Source organism: Pseudorasbora parva, chromosome 6, assembly GCF_024679245.1.
Source record: "Pseudorasbora parva isolate DD20220531a chromosome 6, ASM2467924v1, whole genome shotgun sequence".
In the NCBI taxonomy this organism is placed as follows: Eukaryota; Metazoa; Chordata; class Actinopteri; order Cypriniformes; family Gobionidae; genus Pseudorasbora; species Pseudorasbora parva.
Window position 1 is genome coordinate 6263548 of NC_090177.1, and position 27579 is coordinate 6291126.

General features: G+C 39.2%; 2 protein-coding genes across 3 annotated transcripts in view; one reads left to right on the plus strand and one right to left on the minus strand.

Moving 5' to 3' along the window:
* znf341 (zinc finger protein 341) overlaps nucleotides 1–15759 on the minus strand; it is a 33383-nt gene extending 17624 nt beyond the window's left edge. Inside the window, exons 1-8 of one of the 2 annotated variants that reach the window (XM_067445512.1) lie at nucleotides 15704–15759; nucleotides 12166–12273; nucleotides 10761–10951; nucleotides 9881–10030; nucleotides 8505–8720; nucleotides 2376–2550; nucleotides 1841–1931; nucleotides 1517–1722 (exon numbers count right to left, since the gene is read on the minus strand). In XM_067445512.1, coding sequence (XP_067301613.1) covers nucleotides 1517–1722; nucleotides 1841–1931; nucleotides 2376–2550; nucleotides 8505–8720; nucleotides 9881–10030; nucleotides 10761–10951; nucleotides 12166–12273; nucleotides 15704–15752 — 1186 coding nt within the window. In that variant the 5' untranslated portion in view covers nucleotides 15753–15759. Of the gene's footprint in view, nucleotides 1–1516; nucleotides 1723–1840; nucleotides 1935–2375; nucleotides 2551–8504; nucleotides 8721–9880; nucleotides 10031–10760; nucleotides 10952–12165; nucleotides 12274–15703 lie in introns of both variants that reach the window. The other variant, XM_067445511.1, reaches the window with a different exon arrangement.
* A 975-nt stretch (nucleotides 15760–16734) lies between these two features.
* On the plus strand, nucleotides 16735–27253 carry e2f1 (E2F transcription factor 1). Its single transcript, XM_067447149.1, has 7 exons — nucleotides 16735–17880; nucleotides 18841–18943; nucleotides 20054–20273; nucleotides 21669–21819; nucleotides 22228–22344; nucleotides 24952–25162; nucleotides 26453–27253. The coding sequence occupies exons 1-7, from the start codon at nucleotides 17638–17640 to the stop codon at nucleotides 26695–26697; spliced, it is 1290 nt and encodes a 429-aa protein (XP_067303250.1). The 5' UTR covers nucleotides 16735–17637; the 3' UTR covers nucleotides 26698–27253.
* Nucleotides 27254–27579: the final 326 nt, after the last annotated feature.

The window sequence follows — 27579 nt, forward strand, 5'->3', positions numbered from 1 at the left end:
TAGTGATTAATCACAGACCTGAGTGACCAATCGCAGACCCGAGAGTATAATCACAGACTCCAGTAATTAATCGCAGACTTGAGCGACCAACCGCAGACCAGAGTGATTAATCGCAGACTCCAGGAATTAATCGCAGACTTGAGTGGCAATCGCTGACTCCAGTGACTAATCGCAGGCTCTAGTGACCAATCGCAGACTTGAGTGACTAATCGCTGGCTCTAGTGACCAATCGCAGACTTGAGTGACTAATCGCTGGCTCTAGTGACCAATCGCAGACTTGAGCGACTAATCAATGACTAGTGACCAATCGTAGACTTGATTGACCAATCGCTGGCTCTAGCGACCAATCGCAGGCCAGAGTGACTAATCGCAGGCTCCAGTGACCAATCGCTGACTCTAATGACCAATCGCTGACTCTAGTGACCAATCGCAGACTCTAGTGACTAATCGCTGACTCTAGTGACTAATCGCTGACTCTAGTGACCAATCGCAGACTCTAGTGACCAATCACTGACTCTAGTGACTAATCGCAGACTCTAGTGACCAATCGCAGACTCTAGTGACCAATCGCTGACTCTATTGACCAATCGCTGACTCTAGTGACCAATCGCTGACTCTAGCGACCAATCACAGAGTCTAGCGACCAATCGCAGACTCTAGTGACCAATCGCTGATTCCAGTGACCAATCGCAGACTCTAGAGACTAACCGCAGACTTGAGTGACTAATCGCCGACTCAAGTGACCAAGCGCAGGCCCGAGTGACTAATCGCTAACTCTAGTGACTAATCGCTGACTCTAGTGACTAATCACAGACTTGAGCGACTAATCTCAGGCTCCAGTGATTAATCGCTGACTTGATAAGTCTCAGACTTTAAGCGATTAACCATAGTTAAATCTTGGACTTTGAGCAATTAATCACAATTAAATCTTAGACTTTGACGGATTAATCACAATTCAATCTCAGACTTTGAATGATTAATCTCTGTGATATCGTTGTCATTGAGCAATTAAACACAATTAAATCTCAGACTTTAAACGATTAATCATAATTTAATTTTGAACTTTGAGAATTAATCGTAATTAAATCTTAGACTTTGGCCAATTAATCGCAATTAAATCTCAGATTTTGGCCAATTATCTGCATACTTATGAAATGACCTCTACATAATTTATCTTGGTAAATGCATTTATTCTGAAATTCAAACTGTATTTTCTGCAGAAAACGAAACCGTGCTACTCACTTCAAAGTTCAAACGGCAGCTCAGCAAGTGCTTACTAGGGCAGATGCGTTTACTCGCTTATCGGTCTCGGTTATGTGACTACTAAAATTGTGATTCACAAGCTTATGATTCAATCCTGACCTCCCTTTAATTTTTATAACCACCCAATCCAGTCCACAAGCCCCGCCCTAAATTTATTCTAGTTCGAGAAGTTGTTTTACTCAAATATACGTCACAATAGAGAAGAAAACGGTTAAATGCCGACTTTAACATGGACAGACTCGTATTATCTCACCTTGCTCGTGCTCCTCTTCATCCGTCTGCTGTGTGTTTTCGTGACTGTTGAGAGGAAGCACGCGGACGGTGATGGGCATCCTGGAGGCGGTGCTGTGAACTCCCGTGGGCCAAACCTTGTGCGTCTGCATGTGTTTCTTCACATTAGACTTCTGAGCAAAGGCACGGCCGCACACGATACACTGAAACGGCTTTTCGCCCGTGTGACTGCAGAGAGGATGTGGAGAGTGTCATTATGGGTGTATCTTTTCACATTTAGGCAGGTTTTTTTTGCATCAAAACATCTGCATTTTGTGTCGTTTATATCATAGATCTTCTCATTTACCTTCTAATGTGCTGTTGGAGGTCAAAGTTCTTGGTAAACACTTTGTCACAGTAATTGCACTTGAGCTTCTGGGCTTTTCCTTTGGTTTGGCCTGCTGAAACAAAATAAGGTTGTCTTTACCTCTAAATTAAGCAGTATTTACAGCACACATTTCCGAAGTTTGCTTAGAGAACGTTTTTGAACTCTTCTGCTCACCAAAGCTGCATTTAATTGATCAAAAATAAAGTAATATTGTGAAATATTATAACAGTTTAAAACATCTGTTTTCTATGTGAATATATAGTAAAGTGTAATTTATTCCTGTGATCAAAGCAAAATGTATCATCATGATCCATCACTAATCATTCTCATATGACTAATTCTGATTAATATTAGCATTTATTTGACATCTCTACCAATATTATAAATGTCAATACTGTCACTTTTGATCAATTTAATGCATCCTTGCTGAATAAAAAACACTTTGAACAGTACTTATTTATTGAAATACATATATTTATGCAGGTGTAGATGATGTATAAACGGTGTGAAATACCATCCTGTGTTTTCTTGGAGGTTCTGGCTCTCTTAGGGATGATAACCTTGTCATATTCGGCCAGCTCGGAGAGGTTTCCGCTGATGGTGCAGCTCTTGTTTTTGGCGGTCTGTTTTCCCGGGCTGTAAACCGGAGCGGCGCTGAACACCTGGCCCTCCACACACTGACTGGGGACCTGGCACATCAGGTGATTAAATGTTCAGTCATCTCAATTTCACAATGTTGCTGTTTTTATTCTGTATTTTTAATTAAATTAATTGATTTTATTTAAAAAACATTTTAAAAAATTCTGAATTCTGAATTCTGAAAAAAAAGAATGCTGTTTCATGCACACTGAGCTTTCTACACTGTTAAAGACTTGGATTCCCATCCTAAACATAGACAAAGTTTACAACACTAATGTTGGACGTTTGATGGAGTATTTCTGTGTTAAAAATACTCCTTCCGGTTTCTCACAAGTTTCAGAGAGTTTTTTTCGAGTATGGGTCGGCTTGACGTTAATAGAGCGGAAGGTCCTTGTATGGGCCGTATGGGCTCTTCTCCCGGTAGGGTGCGCGCGCGTGTGACTAGAGCGAGAGAGGAAATGCACGCCCATTAACACTCGCTCAGGTGCAGATCCACTCGTCCGTGAACACTTATGTCGGTTATAGTCCGCACCGCGCTCCACTTTATTCCTATGAGTGACGTCGAGCGACTTCAACGCTTCAGCACAGCATTCCGGGAAGGCAGCGCTGCATTTGAACCGATTTGAACGCAGAAATGACGGGAAGCGTCACAACATCAAGGATCTCCACGGTCACTGCTGTCACAGGACTTCACCAAATCATACCAAAGAAGTGTGTTTTTGACGGAGCGGTCCCAGCGATAAAGTTCGGTCCTGCTTTGGAAGCAGCCGGTGAGTAAAACTGCTTCAGATGTCTGTGCTGTCGGCTCGTCGCGTGAGTAAACATCAGTAAACGACACGATCGCGTGCTTCGTCATTCAAATGCGCTAACGGTTACTCTATTGTTGTTCTCTGTATAACGTTACACTAGTCTGACGTGCAAAACCGTTTAAAACCGAATCATGTCCTCATAAACTGCGAGTAAACACACACAAATGTTGACAGGCCACTAAATACAGTCCATACCACAGAGACGGACGTCCTGCTGTTGCTGTTTCTCCTGTTCAATTTATTTCAGCCTCCGAATGATTCTGGATCATATATGTATTAGCTGAGATAGCGATGGGTTTCTCCACGCTTGAGGACGTCACCGCTTTGCGCTCGTCATTCTTTAGCTCCGCCCACACGATACGCCTCCAGGCGCTCGTTTTTTTCCGGAAAGACTCAGTACAGCCTGTATTTCTTTTATAAATATAATAAAACTAAAGACTTTTCAGAGATATAAAGGATGCAATACTACTCTATAGGTACTCAAGATTGACATGAGATTGACTGAAACTGAGTGTTTCACCCCCCCTTTAAGCTTTTCTCTGAGAAAAGAACAAAGAACGGCACTGAAGTCATTCTTAAGAAGGGAAGATGTGTTCTGAGTTTAGCCGACCGGATACGGCGATTGTTTAATCTATCAACAAGCTCTGCTTCACCTTCATTGCTCTGGTTGGTGTAGCGCTATCCTATCGCGTGCAGAGGGAGTTTGAAAGACAACCGTTTATCCGCCCCTCGGACTGAGCTGTCAATGGTGAGTTTGATTTTCAGGCTAATAAAAATAGTAATGTTTACAAACTTTTGACTCGTACTATATATATATATATATATATATATATATATATATATATATATATATATATATATATATATATATATATATATATATATATATATACATATATACATGTGAATATATAGTAGTGTGTGTGTGTGTATATATATATATATATATTCATTATATATACTGCCTTAGGCTTCACCTAAGGTTTTTGCATTAACTCCTAAATCTATTTTTTTTTCTTCTCCAATTCGTTGTTGAAATATAATCATTTATAGGCGACACGGTTGTCAAATCATGACAGATTTATTTAAACATACATTAAATAAAAAAGACATCACTAACAGGTTAAGTAGAATATAATGAATATACAGGCTAATATAATGAAAATATAGGCTAATATAGTGGAAATATTTAGTTTAAGAGTTCGTTTCTCTAGTGAACTAACAGCTGTGGACACTGAATGACTTGCCTGAGGTAAATGTGAGTGATACTTCGGGACATTGTTCTCAAGCTGTTTTGTCTTTACTCGGTTGAAACACAGATTGAGCGATTATACAACATATGATACATTTCAGTGAATTGTAATGTGTCCTCAACATACCTTAAGAGATATTAATTCATGTTTGTTCTTTAGGAAGAGATGATCGCGTTCACTTGTGCGCTATGCAGTTTGAACTAACGCGCCTGATCAGTCACATCACATTAAAAAGCATCAAAAAGGCATTTATCGTTTAAATTTTGTGATAAAATGGACTAAATACTTCATGCTTGTGTGGGAACTTGGGTTGAAGTGAGCTCTGCGCCTAAAACAAGCAAACTGTTAACTGTTCACGTGCACCGATCCGAAAGCCCTGTACCGAAACGATTCGGTATGAGTACGTGTACCGTTAAACCCCTAATATATATATATATATATATATATATATATATATATATATATATATATATATATATATATATATATATATATATATACCAAATACATGTGTGTGTGTGTGTGTAGTATATAAATATATAAGTGCACACACACGCACGCACGCGCATGTATTTTATTTTTGTTACAAGGTGTTTTGGTGTTGGTTTCATGTTTTAAGGTTTTCATGTTCACTGTCATGTCATGCACTTCCTGGTTTTGTCATGTCTTCCCTGGTCATGTGACTCAATGCCCTCATGTGTTCCTGCCTCGTGTTCTTGTGTCATGTTGTCATTGGTTTATGGGTTGATGATTGTTCATAGGTGTCCCTTGTCTTGTCATTAGCCCTTGTGTATTTAAGCCCTCATGTTTGCCATGTATCTTTGTCAGTTATTGATGTTGTAACCCGTGTTTGGTGAGTGTTTAAGGTTTCAGTCAAGTCAAGTCAAGTCAAGTCAAGTCAAGTCAAGTCAAGTTTAGTTAAAGGGGGGGTGAAACACTCAGTTTCAGTCAGTGTCATGTCAATCTTGAGTACCTATAGAGTAGTATTGCATCCTTCATATCTCCGAAAAGTCTTTATTTTTTTAATAATTATATAAGAAAGATGCGCTGTTCCGAGTCTTTCCGAAAAAAGCCGAGCGGGTGGGGGCGTGTCGTGTGAGCGGAGCTAAATAATGACGTGTGCTCGCTGCTATTGTGTTGAGTCGAGTGCGTAGTAAAGCTGTGTCATCCCTAACAGCGGGAAAAAAACTTTATTCAAAATAAAAATATGGCTTTTAATCAGATACAGCCATACATCTATGATCCGGAATCAGACCCAGAGGCTGCAGTTGAACAGGAGCAGCAGCAAAAACGACTAGAGCAGGACGTCTCTATGTGGTACAAGTTATACACTAACTATATAATATGCTTAGCGGCTTGTGTTATTTACATATTTATACTTGAATTATATCGTCGTATTTTTGTCTTTGAAGGTGTACATGTGGGAAGTGCAGTTGTGCACGTGTGTTTGTGTGTTTACGCGTGGTTTGTGTAGACAGTAAGCGGACTAAAAAAACACAGACATTTGAAGCAGTCTCACTCACCCTTCTAACGTTGGGACTGCTCCATCCTTCAGCATTAGGCGATTGGGAAAAGCCGGCGTCGAGCTGGGCCTTGTTTATGAAACAGTCGGCACCGAAATGCAGCGAACAGATATAAACATTCGCGCAACTCAGTTGCTGATCCGGAAAAGCAAATTACATCCACTGTTGCCTTAACGCGGGGTTTTGGGGAATCTGTGCAGGACTGTCTTGGTCTGGCAACCAAAAACGCACTTTTTTGGTGACATTATGTGCACATCACCTGTCCAGCATCCTACAAGCCAGCGCTTTGATGGGCGTAGGCTGTTGCTTTCGCTCTCTCCCCCTCTCTCTCTCTCTCTCTCTCTCTCTCTCTCTCTCTCTCTCTCTCTCTCTCTCTCTCACGCGCTTCCGGTAGAATTGTCTGTACGGCCCATACAAGGAAATTCCGCCCCCATTAACGTCAAAGGGGACGCATGATCTCAAAAAACTTGCCGAAACTTATGACTAACCGGAAGTAGTATTTTTGACAAAGAAATACTCCCATCAAACGTCCACCTTAACTTTTGAAACTTTGTCTATGTTTAGTATGGGATTCCAAGTCTTTAACAGTGTAAAAAGATCAGTATGCATGAAACAGCATTTCACCCCCCCTTTAAGTCAAGTCTTCTGTTTATTTTGCCAAGTCTTTTTTTATGTTTGGATTTATGTAAAGCAGGGGTATTCAATTAAAATTCTAAGAGGTCCAGTTAGAAAAAAAATCAGCAACCAAAGGTCCGCAACATCACAATGACTAACTTGTGTTATCATTCAGTGCCACAGCCTAGTAGCTGTATGAAAATATGTAAGTAGCCTAGTCAAGAGACGACTGTCAAATAAAATGAAAGTAAATTTAATAATATTTCAACAATATTTATTGTCTGTTTATTTATTGAGCTGTAGGGAAATAAGTACTCTAATAATAAATGATCAATTTAAATAAAATAAAGGCTGCATTTAAAAATAAATTATAAATAAATAAAACACAACAGAGTGCATCTCAAAATAAAGTGCTTAATTTTTAGAAAAATTAAATAAAAAGTATAGATTGAGTTTCCTTTTTACTTTTTAGTTAACTCTCTTTCACATCTTAAGTTTAAACACATTTTCAAAATAAAAAATTTCAACACATTAACAATTGAACAGCTTTAACACCTTTTCTCTTTCTACTTCTCTTTTCATATTTGCTTGATTTTTACACACGTCTTCTTTTTGTTTTCCCTCAAATAAGGTTTCAGCTACCGCACTCATGCACTCCTTGACAACCCCTCCATCAGTAAATGTTTTTTTATGTTTGCCCAAAATCCAAGCAACTTTAAGGTAACATTCGTTAGCACGTTGTTGGGCAGTGAATGAATGTGTTAGGATTCTGCTGGATCGATCATATTGGGCTTTTAGATCGTTTATTTTCTGTGCCCTCAGTGCTGATTTAAGTGGGTATGTTTGGTCCAAAGATTTGTGCTAGTGGCGCTTCACATTGCCGCTTTTAATAATCACGACAGTCTCTGAACATTTGAGATACCGGTTTGGAACTGCCCGTGGGAAGAATGAACATGTAAGAATCTGTCCATTCATGATTAAAAGCTCTGTTTTCGCTGTCCACTTTCCTTTTTTTAGAGCACGCCATGTGAAACGTTGTCTCTCTTTCGTCTCGTCTCTCCCTGTGCATGTGTGTGTCTCGCTGTCTGACTCGAGTAGCATCACGTGACATGATTTACAACGCATACTATTGGTCTGTGAGTTTCCTGGGCCGCGCTAAACCAGTAGGCTACCATAGATGCTAGAAAACCTGCGCGGATTAAAATAGAAACGCTCCATCAAAAGTAAATAATTTTCAATAATTTATGGGTTATTGGTCCGGGTCCGGACAGAACGGCGGCTGGGTCCGGATCCGGACCGCGGTCCGCCTATTAGTGACCTCAGATGTAAAGCTTTAATAAAAGAAACTGGAATTGGGTTCAAAACCTCGCCTCTCCAGTGGATCATACGTTACAATTTTTTTTTTTTTACAAACGATTAAGTTAGATACGATTAATCGATTTGACAGCACTAATAAATATATACTAAAGGCAAATTTCATTTTTAACAAAGGCACACTTTTCTTTTCAGCCAGTGTTTTTTTTTTTGTATTAACTAAAATTAAAATGTTTGAAAATGGTTATAATTGTAATACAGCTAATAAAAATATAAAACAAAAAATTAGCAAATAATTTTAAAGTGCTAAAATTACCAAAACTAAATAATTTAAGCTAAATAGAAATAAAAAACAAACACTATTAGCTGTGCTGTTATTGTTAACTAACACGTAAACTATTGAAAATAGTATTCAATCATTAAACAGAATTGAAATATATGATATTAGCATTTCATTTGTGAGCGTGTGAATGAATCGACAGCGCTGTACCTGAATGGACTGAAACGACTGAAGCCCCAGAGCAGGCACCTCTGCAGTCCCGCCGCCGGCCATAGAGGGCAGTGTGCTGTACACCTGCACCACCGAATTACTGTGGCTGGAGGGCACCTGTGAGGAAAGGGGCGTGGCCTGTGTTTGAGGGAGGGGCTGTGGTGGCTGATGATGGTGCTGGAGGTACGATGTTCCTGCGTGCATGCTGAGATTGCTCTGAAAAACACCATTTTGTCTTGTTTGAGAAGCTGTTTCCCTCGGATACACACCGATCAGGCAAAACATTATGACCGATGAAGCGAATAATGATGATCTCTTCATCACGGCACCTGTTAGTGGGTGGGGATATATTAGGCAGCAAGTGACATTTTTTCCTCCAAGTTGATGTGTTTGAAGCAGGAAAAAATGGGCAAGCGTAAGGATTTGAGCGAGTTTGACGAGGGCCAAATTGTGATGGCTAGACGACTGGGTCAGAGCATCTCCAAAACTGCAGCTCTTGTGGGGTGTTCCCGGTCTGCAGTGGTCAGTATCTATCAAAAGTGCTCCAAGGAAGGAACAGCGGCGAACTGGCCACAGGGTCATGGGCGGCCAAGGCTCATTGATGCACGTGGGGAGCGAAGGCTGGCCCGTGTGGTCCGATCCAACAGACGAGCTACTGGAGCTCAAACTGCTCCAGAAGTTAATCCAGACCAGTCAGAGTGCCCATGCTGACCCCTGACCCTGCCGAAAGCACCAACAGTGGCACGTGAGCATCAGAACTGAACCACAGAGCAATGGAAGAAGGTGGCCTGGTCTGATGAATCACGTTTTCTTTTACATCATGTGGATGGCCGGGTGCGTGTGCGTTGCTTACCTGGTGAACACATGGCCCCAGGATGCACTATGGGAAGAAGGCGAGCCAGCGGAGGCAGTGTGATGCTTTGGGCAATGTTCTGCTGGGAAACCTTGGGTCCTGCCATCCATGTGGATGTTATTCCTGGTATTCGTAATACAGGAAACGGTATTCCCTGCTGGCTGTGGCTCTTCCAGCCGGAGAATGCTCCTGCTACAAAGTGCAAATGGTTCAGGAATGGTTTTGAGGAGTTTGAGGTATTGACTTGGCCTCCAGATTCCCCAGATCTCAATCCAATCGAGCATCTTTGGGATGTGCTGAACAAGCAAGTCCAATCCATGGAGGCCCCACCTCACAAGTTACAGGACTTAGAGGATCTGCTGCTAACATCTTGGTGCCAGATACCACATCACAAAAGGGGGACCAACACAATATTCGGAAGGTGATCATAATGTTATGCCTGAGCTGTGTACGTCACAATAGAGAAGAAAAGACTAGCGCGTCTTCCGTTTCATGCCGACTTAAGCCATCACTCAGTGTTTACCTGTGCGGATCCCTGCATGGCCGCCATTGGCTGATCCAGAGAGTTGAACGCTGATATCGCCGACATCAGAACCTCGTCACTGACCAGCACGTTGCCCTGGACCAGCGTGTGTGTGAGCGGAGACTGTGGCACAGTGATGTACGTTGACACCTTGAGGAACACACAAACATACAAGCCAAATAAACATGAGAAATGTGTAGTCCTGTCATGATAACTACTTTTTGGTTTGCGATATATCGTCCCAGATATAATACAAAACAATACAATGCTTATTTATATAGCACATTTAAAACAACCGAAGTCTACCAAAGTGCTGCACGAGATTACAAACAATAAGACAATCAATAAAACACATAATGTAATGGATGAAGTGCATTAAAATAACAGATCATTGCATAGCAAGTTACGGAATATTACATGCATGAGCGAAGTAATACATTTTAAGAGTAGACTTAAAAATGGACAAAGTTGAGGCAGCTCGAATATGATTTTTAATTCCTTTTTTTTGTTTAAATTAAGTTTGATAATTGCGCTAAACGATATGATGTTTTTATTAAACGAGGTTCAGGAGGAGCTCAGAGTTCAGATAACTGACACAGGTGGAGAGTGCTCAGCTAATCAACAAAAGAGGTGTATATATACGCAGCAGTCTTATCTCCATTTTGTTGACAGTTTCACTGTGTGTGAAGGAGCTGCCCGAAAAACACTTTCCATCACGGAAAACATACAAGATGCCAGCACAATGGAGTAAAATGTTGGTGATATTCATTATCATGTAAACATAATGGGCGATATATTGCATCACAAAAAACGATGTACATATATTGAGTGATATATTGATTATTTGGTCTCGTGGTGGTGCTTCAGCAGGTGTGTGTACCTGTCTGTTCCCGGACAGCTGCGGTCCGGTGCTGATGGACGGGACGGAGGTGTAGGCGTTATTGGAGGCCAGAGAGACGGTGGCCAGTGACGGTGTGTTGGACTGACACTGCTCACGCTTGTGAGTCATGAACGCCGGTAAAGAGTTGAACTGCTTCTTACATTTCCCACACAGAAAGACGTCATCATCATCTGCGGACCACGTGACATACAAGAATGAGAGTGTGAAAAAACATTCAGAAGAATTTTTCAAAAGAGTGTGAAAAAGCATTCAGAAGTGCATAATTACTATATATACACAAATCAGTTTAAATGCATATTAATGATTTAAATTTTCAGTTTTCTTTTTAATACAAGTTTAAGTTTTAGTAATAATGTTGCACTTCGGCTTACACTGCAAAAAATGCTTTTGTAACTTAGTATTTTTGTCTTGTTTCTAGTCCAAACATCTACAAATTCTTAAAACAAGAAGTTTTTACTAGACAAGCAAAAGTAATTGTCTTGTTTTGGGAAAAAATAACTAAGTTTTTGGTTAAAATAAGCAAAATAATCTGCCAGTGGGGTGAGCAAAATAATATTAAAACAATATTATTTTACCCCATTTGCAGATTATTTTGCTTATTTTAACCAAAAACTCGCTTAATTTTGAGTTATTTTTTCCCAAAACAAGGCAATAATTTTTACTTGTCTAGTAAATGTTTCTTAATGTAAGTATTTTTAGATATTTGGACTAGAAACAAGACAAAAATACTAAGTTACAAAAGCATTTTTTGCAGTGTAAGCTGAGGTGCAACAAAATAAAAATGACAAAAGCACATAACTGCTAAAACTTAAACTTGTATTAAAATGAAAACTGAAATTTAAAATCATTAATTTGTATTTATAAATAAGTGTTATTAACCAAAACTACAATTAATCCTTTTACGTAATTAAAATAAAGCTGAAATAAAGTAGATATAAATATTATAGATATTAACTTAAAACTGAAATAAAGAAGTACTACAATTACTAAAACTGAAATAAAAATAAATGACAGTTAAGTATAAGTATATAAAAATATAAAAAAGCATAACAAAATTACTAAAACTTAATACTATGTGTTATTGTTAACTAAAACTTTAAAAATGATTAATTGTTTTAGGTAAATATAAAGCTGCAATCAAATATGAATATTACTAAATTAAAAAAACTGAAAGACTGACCGAAATAAAATTTGAAAAGTTAAAATTTTAATAAATAGAATGACAAAAATGCATAAAATTACTTCGTGTAAAATATATAAAAATAAAAGCGAATTCATATTAATGCATACTATAATAGTATATAAATAACACTGATACAAATGCACACTTTTAAGGTTATATATACTACATATTTAATCGTATAAATGCATGAATAAGTCTCACCCATTGGCTGGATTGTCGTTCCTGAGACATTTTGTGTGCCCGGATCCAAAACACCACCTTGACTGTCCAACAGTGACTGGACGTTGAGCACCGTCTGATTGTCCATGCCTTAAACGGGACAAATATTGCTTAAATTAATCTATCAATTATTCAACAAAACAACCACTCACTACCTGTCAATCTGGCCAGTTCAAAATCCATTTGAGCACTGATACTTGAGTTATATATAGTGTTGATAATAAGTTATTGCCTGACTTGATTCTGATTGGTCAAACGCAGCATTATGCAGATATTTGTGTATAATGACACTAAACTGTTTCTCAAACACTGGGTTCCTACGGATCTGTGATAGTTATCTGTCTGTTAGTCACTTCCTTTGGATATATTATGATTAGGGATGTGACGGAAATATTCCCAGTGGTGCCAACACCGGTAATACCATTATCACCGGGAGGGGGTGTCGTCAGAGCTTTCCCTCTTTTGCACCTCGCTTTTAAATCACTAAATCGAAATGCGAAAGTAAAATGCACACGGGCATTCGTAACGGTGCGGAGCAGAGCGAGTGTTTTCAATTATCCATATAAAAAATTGAGCTTCCAAAGGAATGGACTGGAAACGCTCGTGCGCATTTTACTTTCACTTTAGAATTGGCGGCAATTCGGGGGCTGCAGTATCTTGAATGGTGGGTTCATTATTATTCTTAAAGGTGCACTATGCAACTTTCCGTCCACTGGAGGGCGCCTATTCAGAACAAATGCGTAGTTTGGTGATGCCAAGTGTGAGCGCAGTATCTTGGGACAATCACAGATCACAGCTGGTGGAAAATAGGACTCGGGCAGAAATCACGTTCATGCATGCGGTTATTAACGTTACTGTAGTGAAGCAGAGCAGGACCGAGTGTTGAGGAGCTGAGCACGGCCGTTGGAGCGATTGTTAAAGAAATACCCGCCTCGCGAACACCGGGACTTTTATTATGACAGGACGGGACACATTCGTCGGACGCCTGCACTGATCCGCTCTTCCGGTTATGATTATGAGGTAAAGCAGCTCTGTTTATCATATTAGATACATTTAAGTGTGTTTAAAATTATGACGTTACTACATGCGTTCACTGGTTCACACTGCTAAGAGTAAAGCGCTCCTGCCAAATAAAACCTGAAACCGAGGGTAACGCAGATATGACCAGCAGCCATATCACCCTGTAGCCCAAGACTGGTTTCCCACTGAAGCTAAGCAGGGTTGAGCCTGGTCAGTAGCTGGATGGGAGACCAACTGGGAAAACCAGGAGCTGCTGGTAGAGGTGTTAGTGAGGCCAGCAGGGGGCGCTCACCCTGTGGTCTGTGGGTCCTAACACCCCAGTGTAGCGATGGGGACACTACACTGTCAAAGAGCATCGTCCTTCAGATGAGACGTTAAACCGAGGTCCTGACTCTCTGTGGTCATTAAAAATCCCATGGCACTTCTCGTAAAGAGTAGGGGTGTAACCCCGGTGTCCTGGCCAAATTCCCTCCATTGGCCCTTACCAATCATGGCCTCCTAATAATCCCCATCCACTGAATTGGCTCTATCACCCTCTCGGTGTGTTGAGCGCACTGGCGCCGTTGTACTGTGGCTGCAGTCGCATCATCCAAGTGGATGCTGAACACTGGTGGTGGTTGAGGAGAGATTCCTGTCATGAGTGTAAAGTGTTTTGGGTGTACAGTAGTACATGAACGCGCTATATAAATGCCTCATTCATTCATGACGCAATTGACAGGCGACCTCCTCAAAACCTATGCTGAAACGTCCCGGTCCTTAGTTTAAATAGCAATTTTCTCACAAATTACAAATAGTTAGGATATTTTTGGGATACATTTGAAATATTGTAGGTACACAATTGAACAAAATGTATAACACCAGCCTAGTGGTTTTTGGATATTTTACTGCAAAAATACAAAATAGTGGACCTTAAATATTTTTTTTTTAAACAATACAAAATGACAAACATGTTTAAACAGGCACTTTTACTTTTCGCTTTGAAAACAAATGTTCTGCATCGTCTTCAGTCATGGGCGAAGTGAGGTGAAATCTGAATCCTGCTGCTGTATTGATTAGGCATGTTCAGTTTATAATTGTAGTGTAAGGTCTTTAATTGAAATAAATTATTTTTATTACTATAAAAAAAAAATTAAAACAGCTGTGGGGGAGTGGGGTCGTTGCCACGGTAGACAAGTGATGTAATCGATGTATCTGAGCACCGTCAAAACCGGCTATGGCAGCAAGCCTAATTATTAATTATGATTATTGAAACTCAAATCAATATTTCACAAAATATTTTGTATTATATTTTTATTTTTATTTAATTTGTATTATTAGTATTACTATTATTATTTGATTTTTATATTAATTATTTTTTATTTAATTATTGTTTTATTTTATTATATAAGTTCTGTCAAATCGATTAATCACAATAATCGCATCCAACATAAGTTATAAATTTATGTGTGTGTATGTATGTATGTATGTATGTTTATACAGTATATATGCACCAATCAGGCATAAGAGTATGACCACTGACAGGTAAAGCGAATAACACTGATGATCTCTTCATCACGGCTCCTGTTAGTGGATGGGATATATTAGGCAGAGTGAACATTTTGTCCTCAAAGTTGATGTGTTAGAAGCAGGAAAAATTGGAAAGCGTAAGGATTTGACCGAGCTTGACGAGGGCCAAGTTGTGATGGCTAGGGTCATGGGCAGCCAAGGCTCATTGATGCACATGGGGAGTAAAGGCTGACTAACAAAATATAATAAGATGATCATAATGTTATGCCTCATCGGTGTATGCATACAAACACATACATTTACAAACTTTTATATTAGATGTGATTGAATCATGATTCATTGATTTAATGTGTGTATATGTACACACACACGCACACACACATTTTTCGATGGCAGTAGTGTGTGTGTTTGTGTGTGTGTGTGTGTGTGTGTGTGTGTGTGTATAAACCAATAATTTAAAAGATTATCATTGAATCATATGACCACTTCATTCTGTCATACAACCAAGTACTATCGGTTTAGGGAAATAAACAAAACATCTGTAACACAAAAACAGTAAAATGTGGACACAAATATAACTACTTATGCCAAGTCTTAATGGATTAAAATCAAAATGAATCATTTCCCCACTGAGCATAAGAGTTCAGTGTTTTGTGGCTTTTCCACTGACGTGTCTGTCTCCCTCCGCCATGATCCGCGGCACGAGGCTGTTATTCCAATCGCTCTTCCTCCCTCCTCAACCTCACCTCAGACACATTAGAGTCAAAACATCAAACTGACTGCGAGCTTGCGCTAATATTATTTATATATTTAAAAAACATATATCCGGGTGCTATTCAAGCACAATGACATTTCCATGAACCGAAACAACTGTGTAAAATGTGTTTCTGTGGACTGTTCGTCTCGCGCGCGCATGCATTCTCACCGCAAACACAAAATAATACATTATAGCGAGAGCATATGCTGGAGGATTGTAAATAAAGTGCATTAATACCTTCCAGAACCTCAAATATTGCCTGCGCCATCTTGTAGCTCCTGTGCATAACGCCAGCGGTGGGCGGGGTTTATTACAATATTACAATCATTCACTGAGCAGAAAGTTTACTAGATAGATAGATAGATAGATAGATAGATAGATAGATAGATAGATATACAGAGAGAGAGAGAGAGAGAGTGTATAAGTGTGTGTGTGTAGATAGATTCATTCCTGAAATTGCCTATATATATAAAATACAGATTTACAAACATTTATGTTAAATGTGATTATTAATTACGATTAATCGATTTGACTAGATAGATAAGTTCATTCCTGTCATTGCCATTTTATGTTTTTAAATATTCATAACCGCACACTATAATTTGTCAATTAAATATATATTATATTTTGATTTGACGTCAAACAAAGCTTAGTACTTTGTGCCTAAGATGTCGATATTTTTATAGGCTACATAAAGGAATTTAGCATTTGCGGTGAAATTAAAGCTTTAATGAACTTTAAATAAACATGCAGTAAAATAAAGGCGTAATATATTATAGATTTAAATAGTCTAATGCAACTTTCTCATTTGAGTAAAAAAAAGGGGGAAAAAATTGGGATTTGATATGAAATTAAAGCTGATTAGATCACATAGACTAATACATTTCACAACAAATTCGTTAGGAACAACAAGCTTTAATAAACAGAAGCTTATAGAGGACAATCAATATGGTTCTTTATTTCTAGCCTATAAATATACAAATAATGACATATCTAACTGATCTTAGTTATTTTCATAACGACGTTGTTTATCCATTACTCGTATAAAAAATAAAAAAAATAAATGAATCCTAAAGTAGTTTTCCATTCAATCATCTTTTATTTTTTAAAACAAAATAACCCGAAGATAAAGAAACTCGTTGAGTGACGGCCTCTCCAGCCAATCAGCGGCCTGGGAACGCTGACGCGAGGCGCGAAGGACGCAACTTCTCAGCCAATCAATGCGCGGCATGCTGGCACGTGCCAGTTTCGCGGCAAAAAAGATTTGGCGCGTAAAGCTTAGAGCAGGTTCCGATCAGCTGGAACACAAAAAGAAAACAACAACAACAGAAGCGATTCCGGCCGCGTCGCGCGCAGGGACTGTCGGACCGCACCTTCCCTCTGTATCAATGGATTTATGCATGAAATAAGCGAACATCTGGGTATTATTTGAACTTTCATGACAATACTTCCTGGATGGAGTCACTAAAAAGGACAAAAGCGAAGCATATTGTGGATTAAAGTGTCAGATGAGAAAAGAAACCGGGCTTTGGCTTTGTACGGCATCCGGATCGGGTTATACTTTTATATTTACTTCATCTAGCATTTTAATTACAACTTTATAACACGTTTACCAATGCTCACGTGAGAACAAACTCTGTTTCTCTTGAAAACATCAATCGTTAGAGGACTATACTTGATGACTTTATGTTTTATGCACTTTAAAAGTTGAATTTGTATCATAATCAATTTGTATGTGATGTTGTTTATTTATAATGCTTTGCTGCCATTTTCAAAAGCACTTCCTTAAAACAAAGGATTGTCAAATCTAAGCTCATCACGCATGTGAAACACATCTAAAATGTTTATTAATAACATGCATGGTCTTATCCTTGACTTTTACTGATGTAAAGTTGCTCTTTTTGTTTTGCACACTGAAGTTGACCTACATTCTGGCCCTGCTGTGGTCTGGGAGTCTCACCCATATGTTCAGACAAGGCCTGTGTTTAACATGCTTTTCATTGTGCACTGCTCTGAAACCTGTCAGAACATGGTTTTCCCAACTCCACTGACTCCTGTACCTTCTCTCGTGCATGCAATTTGAAAAGCAACCCGTTCCCATGCGCTGAAGGCCACCGTCAGGATTGAGAATACACCCAGAGACCAAGTAACCCCTGCTGTTCTAGCACGATATGTCTGAGAGTTTTATCTCGGGTCAGACCTCGGAGGACCTGCTGGCTGATTTTGAGTCTCTCTTGAACAATGGCAGCATTGATCTTAGTGAAGATCATCAAATCGTCATCATCTCCACGCCCGGCACAGCCACGGCCAGCACTGCAGCGGGGGACATCCTGCTTTTTGCCACCCCACATCACACCACCACCGCCACCACGACCCTCCAGGACCACAGGAGACCGGCTCTGGGCCGACCGCCGGTACGACTCCAGCCTTTTTAGTGGGTCTGTAGCCTTTGGGTTCCACCTCAGCATTCCATTTTGGAATGTTCACATTTGGAAATTCCATTCCATGATGTCACTCAAAGGTTACAGTTTTGACCCAAATGTTCAAAGGTTTAAAGGGTTAGTTCACCCAAAAATGAAAATTCTCTCATTAATTACTTAGCTTCATGTCATTCGACACCCGTCAGACCTCCGTTCATCTTCACACACAGATGAAGATATTAGTGTTGAAATCCGATGGCTCAGAAAAGCCTTCATTGACACCAATGTCATTTCCTCTCTCAAGACCCATAAAGGCACTAAAGACGTCGCTACAAAGCCCATCTCACTACAGCGGCTGTACAATCATTGTATGAAGTGTTGAGGATAGTTTTTGTGCATAAAAAATGTAATAACAACTTATATAGTGATGGGCCGGTTTCAAAACAAAGATTTGAACGGTTATGAATCAGTGTATCAGTCCGAATTTTGAATCAATTCGCTGATTCATAACCGTTCAAATCTTTGTTTTGAAACCGGCCCATCACTATATAAGTTATTACATTTTTTATGCACAAAAACTATCCTCATCACTTCATAAAATGATCGTAGAGCCGCTGTAGTGAGATGGGCTTTGTAACGCCGTCTTTAGTGCCTTTATGGGTCTTGAGAGAGGAAATGACATCAGTGTCAATGAAGGCCTTTCTGAGCCATCGGATTTCAACACTAATATCTTCATCTGTGTGTGAAGATGAACAGCGGTTTTAAGGGTGTTGAACGACATGAAGGTAAGTAATTATTGAGAGAATTTTCATTTTTAGGTGAACTAACCCTTTACATTTTAGAAGGAGTGGTTCCTGATCACCTTCAGCATAATTACTGGTGTGCAGGTTTCACTTTGTCATTAAAGTCACCTTATTGTTTTAGGACACATGTCTCTGTGCCTTTTGACTTTAGGTAAAGAGGAAGTTGGATTTAGACAGTGATCACCAGTACATTTGCACCTCCCGATCTGCTTCACATGGACCTGCACCTCCGGCTACACCCGCACCACCCAGAGGTATGGACGCTTGTCAAACTGGTGAACATTAATAGATACACAAGTCTGTTGTACTCACCAAGACCACATTTATTTACACAGGAAAAACTGGCATATTGTGATATATTTTACTATTTAAAATGGCTGTTTTCTGTTTGAATATATGCAGTAAAATGTATTCCTGTGATCATTTCAGCATCATTACTCTAGTCTTCAGTGTCACATGATCCTTCAGAAATCATTCTAATATGATGATTTAATCATATTAAATCTTCATAACCTTAATGTTATGAAGCCACGAGAGTACTTTTGTGCACAAAAACAAACAAAGATAATGACTATTCAACAATTTTGCTGTAGCCTGCACACGTCTCCTGCAGTTTCCGTTGTAAATAGTGCAGCTATTGCAGCTAAAGTTGTTATTTTTGTTTGTTTTTGAGCACAAAAGTATTCTCGTGGCTTCATAACATTAAGCCTGAACCACTGGAGTCACACAGACTATTTTAACAATGTCTTTTCTACCTTTCTGGGTCTTGAAAGTGTTTATTAAATAGCTGTCTATGGAGGGACAGGACGCTCTCGGATTTAATCAAAAGATCTTCATTTGTGTTCTGAAGATCAACGAAGGTCTTACGGGTTTAGAACAACATGAGGGTGAGGAATTAATGACAGAATTGTAGTTTTTGAGTTAACTAAACCTTTAGGTATGCATGTGCGACCTGGGTTACAAAAATCCGGCGTTGCACATCGCGTACTCTTCTGATGACGAAATTCCCGTCGTGTATTGTATGCTGACCCTCACGTACATGTTAAAAGTGAAGTATACTTTGGGCTTAAGCCCAGCCTTCTTTGATTTGATTGGCCATCTCTTTCCTTCTGACAGTGACAGGCACTTTTAGACCACTGAGGCTGACCAACCTAACAATTTAACATTTTGCCTTCCTTGCAACAAACACAAGGAAGAGTGTATAATGGAGTACAGCAGATCAGCATCAAAATTATCACATATTAGGGGGGACAATTTGGCCATTTAATAATTTGGCGGGGACCTCCTCAATGTCTACGTTGGTTACGGCCCTGCTACATTGCAGTGAAAAACTGTTTTTAATATGGAATCTGCTTTTGTTTCAGTCCCTAAACTGGCCACGGAGAAATCCCGCTACGACACGTCTCTGAATCTGACCACCAAACGCTTCCTGGATCTTCTGGCTCAGTCTCCAGACGGCGTGGTGGACCTAAACTGGGCCTCTCAGGTGCTGGACGTCCAGAAACGGCGCATCTACGACATCACCAACGTCCTGGAGGGAATTCACCTGATCTCCAAGAAGTCCAAGAACAACATTCAGTGGCTGTAGGTTCTTTAGAGCGTTACTGTTTTATTCACATCTGACTTTGTGGTTGTTTATTTGCATGTGTCAATCAATTGGTATCTCTTCTGAATTTGCTTCACCGGCACGTCATCCTCAATAAACCCGTCTCGGGTGCGACGACTTCGATGCTTCAAATATTCATACTCTTGTGTAATCGACGCTCCATCCTCAATAAGCCCGTCTCTTGTGTGATACCCAGAAATTTTGAATATTACAATCTAATATGATTTCTGACCTGTAAGGTGGACAGAATAATAATCTTACACGGTGTGTTAATAGGCCAGAGAACTGGCACCCCGGCTGAGTCTGGTTTCTCCCAAGGTTTATTTTTCTCCATCATGCCCTGATGGAGTTTTGGTTCCTTTACCACTGTCGCCTTTGGGTTGGCTTGCTCAGTTGGGGACAATAAAAATATGATTAGAGTTATTCAACTAAACATACAAATAAAATTAATTAAATTAGGGCTTATTTAATTCTATAAACTATGAAACTGATCTGCCAACATTGTCGCTATATAATAAATTAAAATGAGCTGATAACATAACACGGTTTTCTCCAGAACGACTGTACAGCCCAATCTAATTTTGTTGCAATATTGTCCTGTTTAACACATAGACAGTAAAAGAAATGGACAGAGCGATCCCATTGACTTCAACGGCGGAAAATGAAGTCAATCAGAGGCACTCACTTCCTGATGGCTGAGCGAACTGCGCCGGCTCAGACTGAGCTTGACGACGTAGATGTGACGTGAGCCTCCTGTCGGACAGCTGTAGGTCTTCTAGTAGTTGTAGAAAGTGAAATCTGAGTAATGTTGTTTAAATGTTTTGTCCCGTTGCTTTTGGCTCACTATGGGCTTCTCCCCATTCTTCTCCCTTGACTTAATCAGACTTTATGTCTCCACGTCCCCCCGACTGTCTCATAGACAGTAAAAGATTGCTTCTGAGCGTCTCCTCAGGTCTATACGGTAATTTCTCAACTGTGCGACAGTCGCGTTGGTTATGACGCAATCGCTAGCCTATTTTTACAAAAACTGCTTCTACGGGGCGATAGTGTAAGATACAAGGTAACGGAGCCTTTTATGCATTGTCGTGTTTCTTTAGAAATAAACAATGGACAAATGGAGTCTTTAAACGTCTCAGATGTAAAGTTATTCACTGTCAAAGTGACTCAAAAATGAATGGGAGTCAATGGGATGCTAACACCAGGTGATGGCTTGGTTAGCAATGGCCGCCCTTATGGGAGGAACGCTTTCCGAGTGCTAGATTACCCCCTTGGTTTAACACTGTGAAGCTGCTTTGAAACTATCGTCATTGTAAAAGCGCTATATAAATAAAGCTGATTGATTGATTGATGTGTGATGTTTGGTGTGTCCTCAGGGGCAATCGTATCGACGGGGCGACCGTGGCCAGGTTTCAGGAGCTGCAGAGGGAAGTGTCCGAGCTGACGGAGGCCGAGGAGAAACTCGACGAGCTCATTAACAAATGCAGCTTACAGCTACGGCTCCTCACAGAGGACACGCACAACAAGAAATATCCTTCAGAGGAGAGCCTGATCTTCTCATCGGGTCCTTTAGCTCTTTATTGTAGTCTTTCCTCATGGGTTTGGGTGGAAATTCGACAATTGGATTCAATTTCCCAATTTAAAGTTCAGATAAAAACACATCTGTTTAGATTAGCTTTTAATGATATCATTGAATTATTGACGTGTAAGTTGTTTTGTTTGCTTCATACTTTATATCTTGTTTATTTTATATCTTGTTTGTACGGTGTCCTTGAGTGTTCTGATAGGCGCCTTTCAATAAAAGGTATTGTTGTTATTATTATTATTAACTGTGAGTAGTTTTGGAGCTGATATTGGGTCTCGGAGCGGAAAATGAGCATCTCAAGAAGGCTACCATGTTTAATTTGTGGATATTGTGATCTTTAACACAAAGTCAAGCTTGGGTACGTTAGATGCCAGGACCTGCGTGAGACGGTCAACCCTCCGGAGCAGATCATCATGGTGATTCGAGCTCCCCCAGAGACGCAGATGCAGGTGTCCGAACCCACTGAGGTGAGCCAACACACACACTTGATTTATTTGTGTACATGAGGATGTGTTATAGACTACTATTGCTTTTAAAACTTTGTGTATATACAGTATATGAAGTGTGTGTACTAAAGTCGAGTCGAATAAGCCTGAACCTCAAGCTGAGATAGGGTTGATCGCCGTTTTCACGATAAACCACAATAAAATTTACTGACGGTTAATATTATCGTTTAAAATGTAATTCTCATTAAAAACAATGTTTGATTATTGGGACTTAAAACTCTTGGTAAAACCTGTCCAGCCAGCATCAGTCTGACACAGACGTTAACTTAACATTGTTTTTTGAATCAGAAGAAATGGTGAAAAGCAGCGACAGCTCTTTTTCAGCCAACTAAAAGGACCAAATCTGAGGTGTGGTCATATTCTGGCTTTAACAAAAGTCCTGAGAGAAATTGAATCGAGTAATGTCACCCTGTCTGCAGGACATGCAAAAGGAAAGGTGCTGCTATCTGTGTTAATTTTGGCAGCCATTTTTGATTTAGTCTTAATCTTCAGACGAAAATGCTTATTAGTCTTAGTCACATTTTAGTCATTTTGTCTTTCATAGTTTTAGTCTAGTTTTAGTCATTACTTCTAGTCAAACTGCCGTTACCAACATAATTTTAGTAGCTTTTTTATGTATAGTCTTTAGACAAAATAAATTAAGCTTATGCAAAATTTCAATCAGGCTGTATTGACATTGCACTCTTAGTAGTAGCACTTATGTTATGCTACATATCCCTTTACCAATGAATTGGTGAGTAAATGATGATATATTTTTCATTTTAGGGTGAACTATACCTTTAAGACCTCATTATAGCCTACTGGGATCTCATAAAGCCTTATACTACACATGCTTTATCTTAAACTATTACCATTTATTTAAGACACAAATGAGTAGGTTTACGAGGACAGTCGCAAAGACGGGGATTTTGACACGTTCAAGAACAAGTCACGAAATTGCTTTTCATGCTCTCCATTGACTTTGCATTGCGTGAGGCGGCCTCTTTGTCATTTCGGACTTTTTACAAAAAAACAGAACAATGTCTAAACGCTGATATGTGACAAGGTGTACAGCAAACAACCCACAAAATAAAAACATAACTACGTTTTTATAAGCTGCCCAAAAAAACGAGCGTTTACTTTAAGGAGACAATAGTGGATACAGGCAATAGGACATGAAGCTTCAGCAGGAAGAATGAGTAACTTTTAGGATCCTGACCCTCAGTATGCCTACGTGTGCAGTAAACATGTTGTCAAATATCATCATATGTCAGTTTTATATATAATATTTCCTGTCGCTGATTACTTTCCCCTCCAGTGGTCGTAGTCAATTTTATATCTATTTTGCCACATATATTACAAATATATTAAGAAAATTTGTATAGCAGCATCATAAACAGCACATGAGTTTTTGCAAACCAACCGTTATCAAATTATGAGGCAATATAAAGAGTATGGCCAGTGTTTTTATTGACTGAAGAGACTGAGAAGGATAGTTGTGATGGGCTAGTAGAGGTCGTCTCGCCCTGGAGAGATTTTAACCACCTCCTCTGCAGTGATATATAACATGCTGCGCTCTGTCTCTGTTAGTGCATGTATGCACTTTTATGTCTTTAAACAGGTTTTTTTGGGGTCAACAGCTTATAAAACATGTTGGGGTTTTGGTTCTGTTTTTTTTCAGCTTGTTTTCTGTACACCTTGTCACATATCAGCTTTTAGACACTAGCCACGTTTACATGCACACTTTTTTTGTCATTCCGATTAAAATAATTCTGATTGAAATATCCAGTGGACTGTTTACATGAGACGTTATCTAAACCGATCTGGGGTTTACATGTGCTGAACCAACCAGAGCAACGAAGGTGAAGCAGAGCTTGTTGACAGATTAAACATTCGCCGTATCCGGTCGGCTAAACTCAGAACACATCTTCCCTTTTTAAGAATGACTTCAGTGCCGTTCTTTGTTCTTTTCTCAGAGAAAAGCTTAACTCCAAGTCTTCCAGAGTCGCGGTCAAAGCTGATTCGAAAGACCGCCGCCGTTCGCCAGTTTCTGTGTTTACTAGAAGCACGCAAACGCAACTCGGCCGTCGTCATTATGGCCCCGCCCACCGACTCTATACACGATGTGATTGGCCTGTCCAGATTGAGAGGAATACAGCTCAGAAGGGTATTGAGAGTTCCTGGACGACACTTGCCGGCAGATTAAATTTGCTGCCGCTAGGGTGCGTCTAGATTTCTAGGCTAGATCTGTGCCACATGAGAGGAAAAAATCAGAATTGGGTCACTTGAACCATGCAGTGTAAATGGGGCCTATAACGCTTTTACTTTTATTTGTTGTTTGTTAATATAAAACTTATATAAAACATATAAAACTTTTTGAAATGTTTTAAGTGTGCGCATCTGTTCTTTTTAAACACTTTAATCTTATTTGGACAAAACCATGATAATATTGATAATCGGGATAATTTTGAACGTTTTAGTTTCTAAGCTATTTTATTGATATAAATCACAGAGCTATAATTGACGCTACATTTCTGCACTCCTGAATGTGTCTGTGTGTGTGTTATTCATCCTGTGTGTGTATTTCAGGGTTACCAGATTTCTCTGAAGAGCTCCAAAGGCCCAATCGACGTGTTTCTGTGTCCCGAGGACAGTTCTGGGGTCTGTAGTCCCGTCACCGATTGTAGTCCAGCCAAATCGTCCAGTCAGAGCCCTCCGCAGACGGATTTCATCTCGCAGGAAGTGACATCATCAACGCCGGCCCCCAGCTCCTCCCCTCTGCCCTTGGCCGCAGACTCGGGTAAATATGATCGTTTAAACGGGATTGCATCTTAATTAAGTTATTAAAATCGTTGTCTTGTTTGTCACTTTAGCACAGCAAAAAACTATTTTGCCTGATTTACTGTATTTGTGTTATATTTTCCAAGTGTATCATTTTTAAACATTTTATGATGTATGTTTTTAGAGGGAATCTAAATGTACATCTCAACATGTAAAGTTTAATATAAATATTAAAGGTATTTTAAAATGTATTTAAAATACATGTTTTAAATATATTAAAAGTTCTTCTTAATCATATAAATGTTTAATACAAATATAAAATGTGTGACTTATATTCAAATTTATTGTGTACATTTATGTGAAATTATTTTCCAAATTTACATATTAAAGGTATTTTAAAATATTAAATATAAGTTTGACATTAAATGTATATGTTTATGCATAAAAGTTGAATGCGATTAATCCAAATATAATATTTGTTAAATAATTTTAAATGTAAAATACAAATGTACATATTAAAGGTATTTTAAAATATTAAATATAAGTGTGATATGTACATCTTTAGGCATGAATGTAAATCTAATCTAATATATTGTGATTTACATTTTGATTTGACATTATATATTTATGTTAAATCATTTTAAATGTAAATTGCAAATTTTCAAATTTTAAAGATATTTTAAAATATTAAATATAAATGAAATTGGAAATACAAATTTGAGTCATAAATGTTAAATCCAAATGTAATGTTTGTGATTTATATTTTACATTAATTTTACACACACACACACACACACACACACACAAATGTTTGTTTTTGTGAAATGTGGGGACATTCCATAGATGTAATGGTTTTTATACCGTACAAACCGTATTTTCTATCCCCCTACACTGCCCCTGCTCCTAAAACTACCCATCACGACACACACACGCACACACACTGCCCCTAAACCTACCCATCACAGGAAACATTCAGCATTTTTACTTTCTCATAAAAACTCCTCCTGTATGATTTATACGCCTTTTGTAAAGTGGGGACATGGGTGATGTCCTCATATTTCACCCTCTCCTGTAATACCTGTGTCATACCCATGTCATTATACACATTTGTCTCCTCATATGTCATAAAAACATGCGCATGCGCACACACACACACACACACACACAAATGTATATTTTGATTTGAAAAACATACAAATAAATACAATATAATAACAATTAATAATTCACGCTTGTGATAAACAATCCAAAATAACGTTTCTCCCCATGATTTTAATGTCCCGTTTCTTGAATCATTTCATAATTTCAGAGTCGTTTCTGGACTCGTTTTCTGGCATTTGCGAGATGCCGGATTTCGACTTGTCTCCTTTGGGCTCGTCTGACTTCCTGCTGGAGCGGGGCGGCGCGGCGGATGCCATCGGCCTCCCGCTGGACGGCTTCATCTCCATTTCCCCGCCGCACAGCCAGGATTATCACTTCGGCCTGGAGGACCACGAGGGCGTCAGCGAGCTGTTCGACTGCGACTTCAGCGACCTCGGCCCTCTGGAGTTCTGACACACGGATCCGAGTGTGAACAGGAAACCACTTCCACATCGCTTCACTTTCGAATCCAGATTAGCTCGGGAAGCCTCAGAGCGCCGCCATTTAATTTATTAATAGAAACGAGTCACCTTTAATCTCTTTGGTTTCATGTTTATTTGAGTTTATTGTGCATCTAATGTCGTCGTGAAGGTTTGAGGATGTCGTACTGGATAGAGTTTGAATATAAACTGACAGGTTTCGTGGACTTTATTTCTCAGGTGAGTGATTTACGTGCTAGTTACCGTATGTATTTAGGCTCGGGTTATGTCGCATGGGTTGGTTATGCATGCTGCACGATAATCAATCCGTCATCGCTCGCGTGGTGACCGAGAGGATTTACAGAAAATTAACTTTACGTGATATCAATGTTTCATTTGTAATTCTATTCACGTGTTCCTTACGAGCGTTCATCATGTCACCGATTCTCTCGGGTTTATGAGTTCTGCGTCTTTTAAAGCCTCGTGTGTGTGTTTTTATTGTTACAGGAGACGTTCTGTATTTATTTGCATTCAAATCTGATCCTGGTACAGTAAATGCCCATTTATTTTATATATATATATATATATATATATATATATATATATATATATATATATAGTCCCCTGGGAATTCACTTGTCTTATTATTTGTTGTTTTTCCATTGCATGTGTTAAAAATGCATATACTTTCCAGCCTCATCTTAAATATTAATCTTGATATTTAAAAAAAAAAGCACTATGTTCTTGTTTTTGTTTATTCCCTCTAGTCCATGTCTATAAATGATAGTCGTAATTCCACTTAAACTGTGCTATTAGCTACAGTACGTCAGACGAAGTATATATATATAGTCATATGAAAGGATTGTAATGATATAAT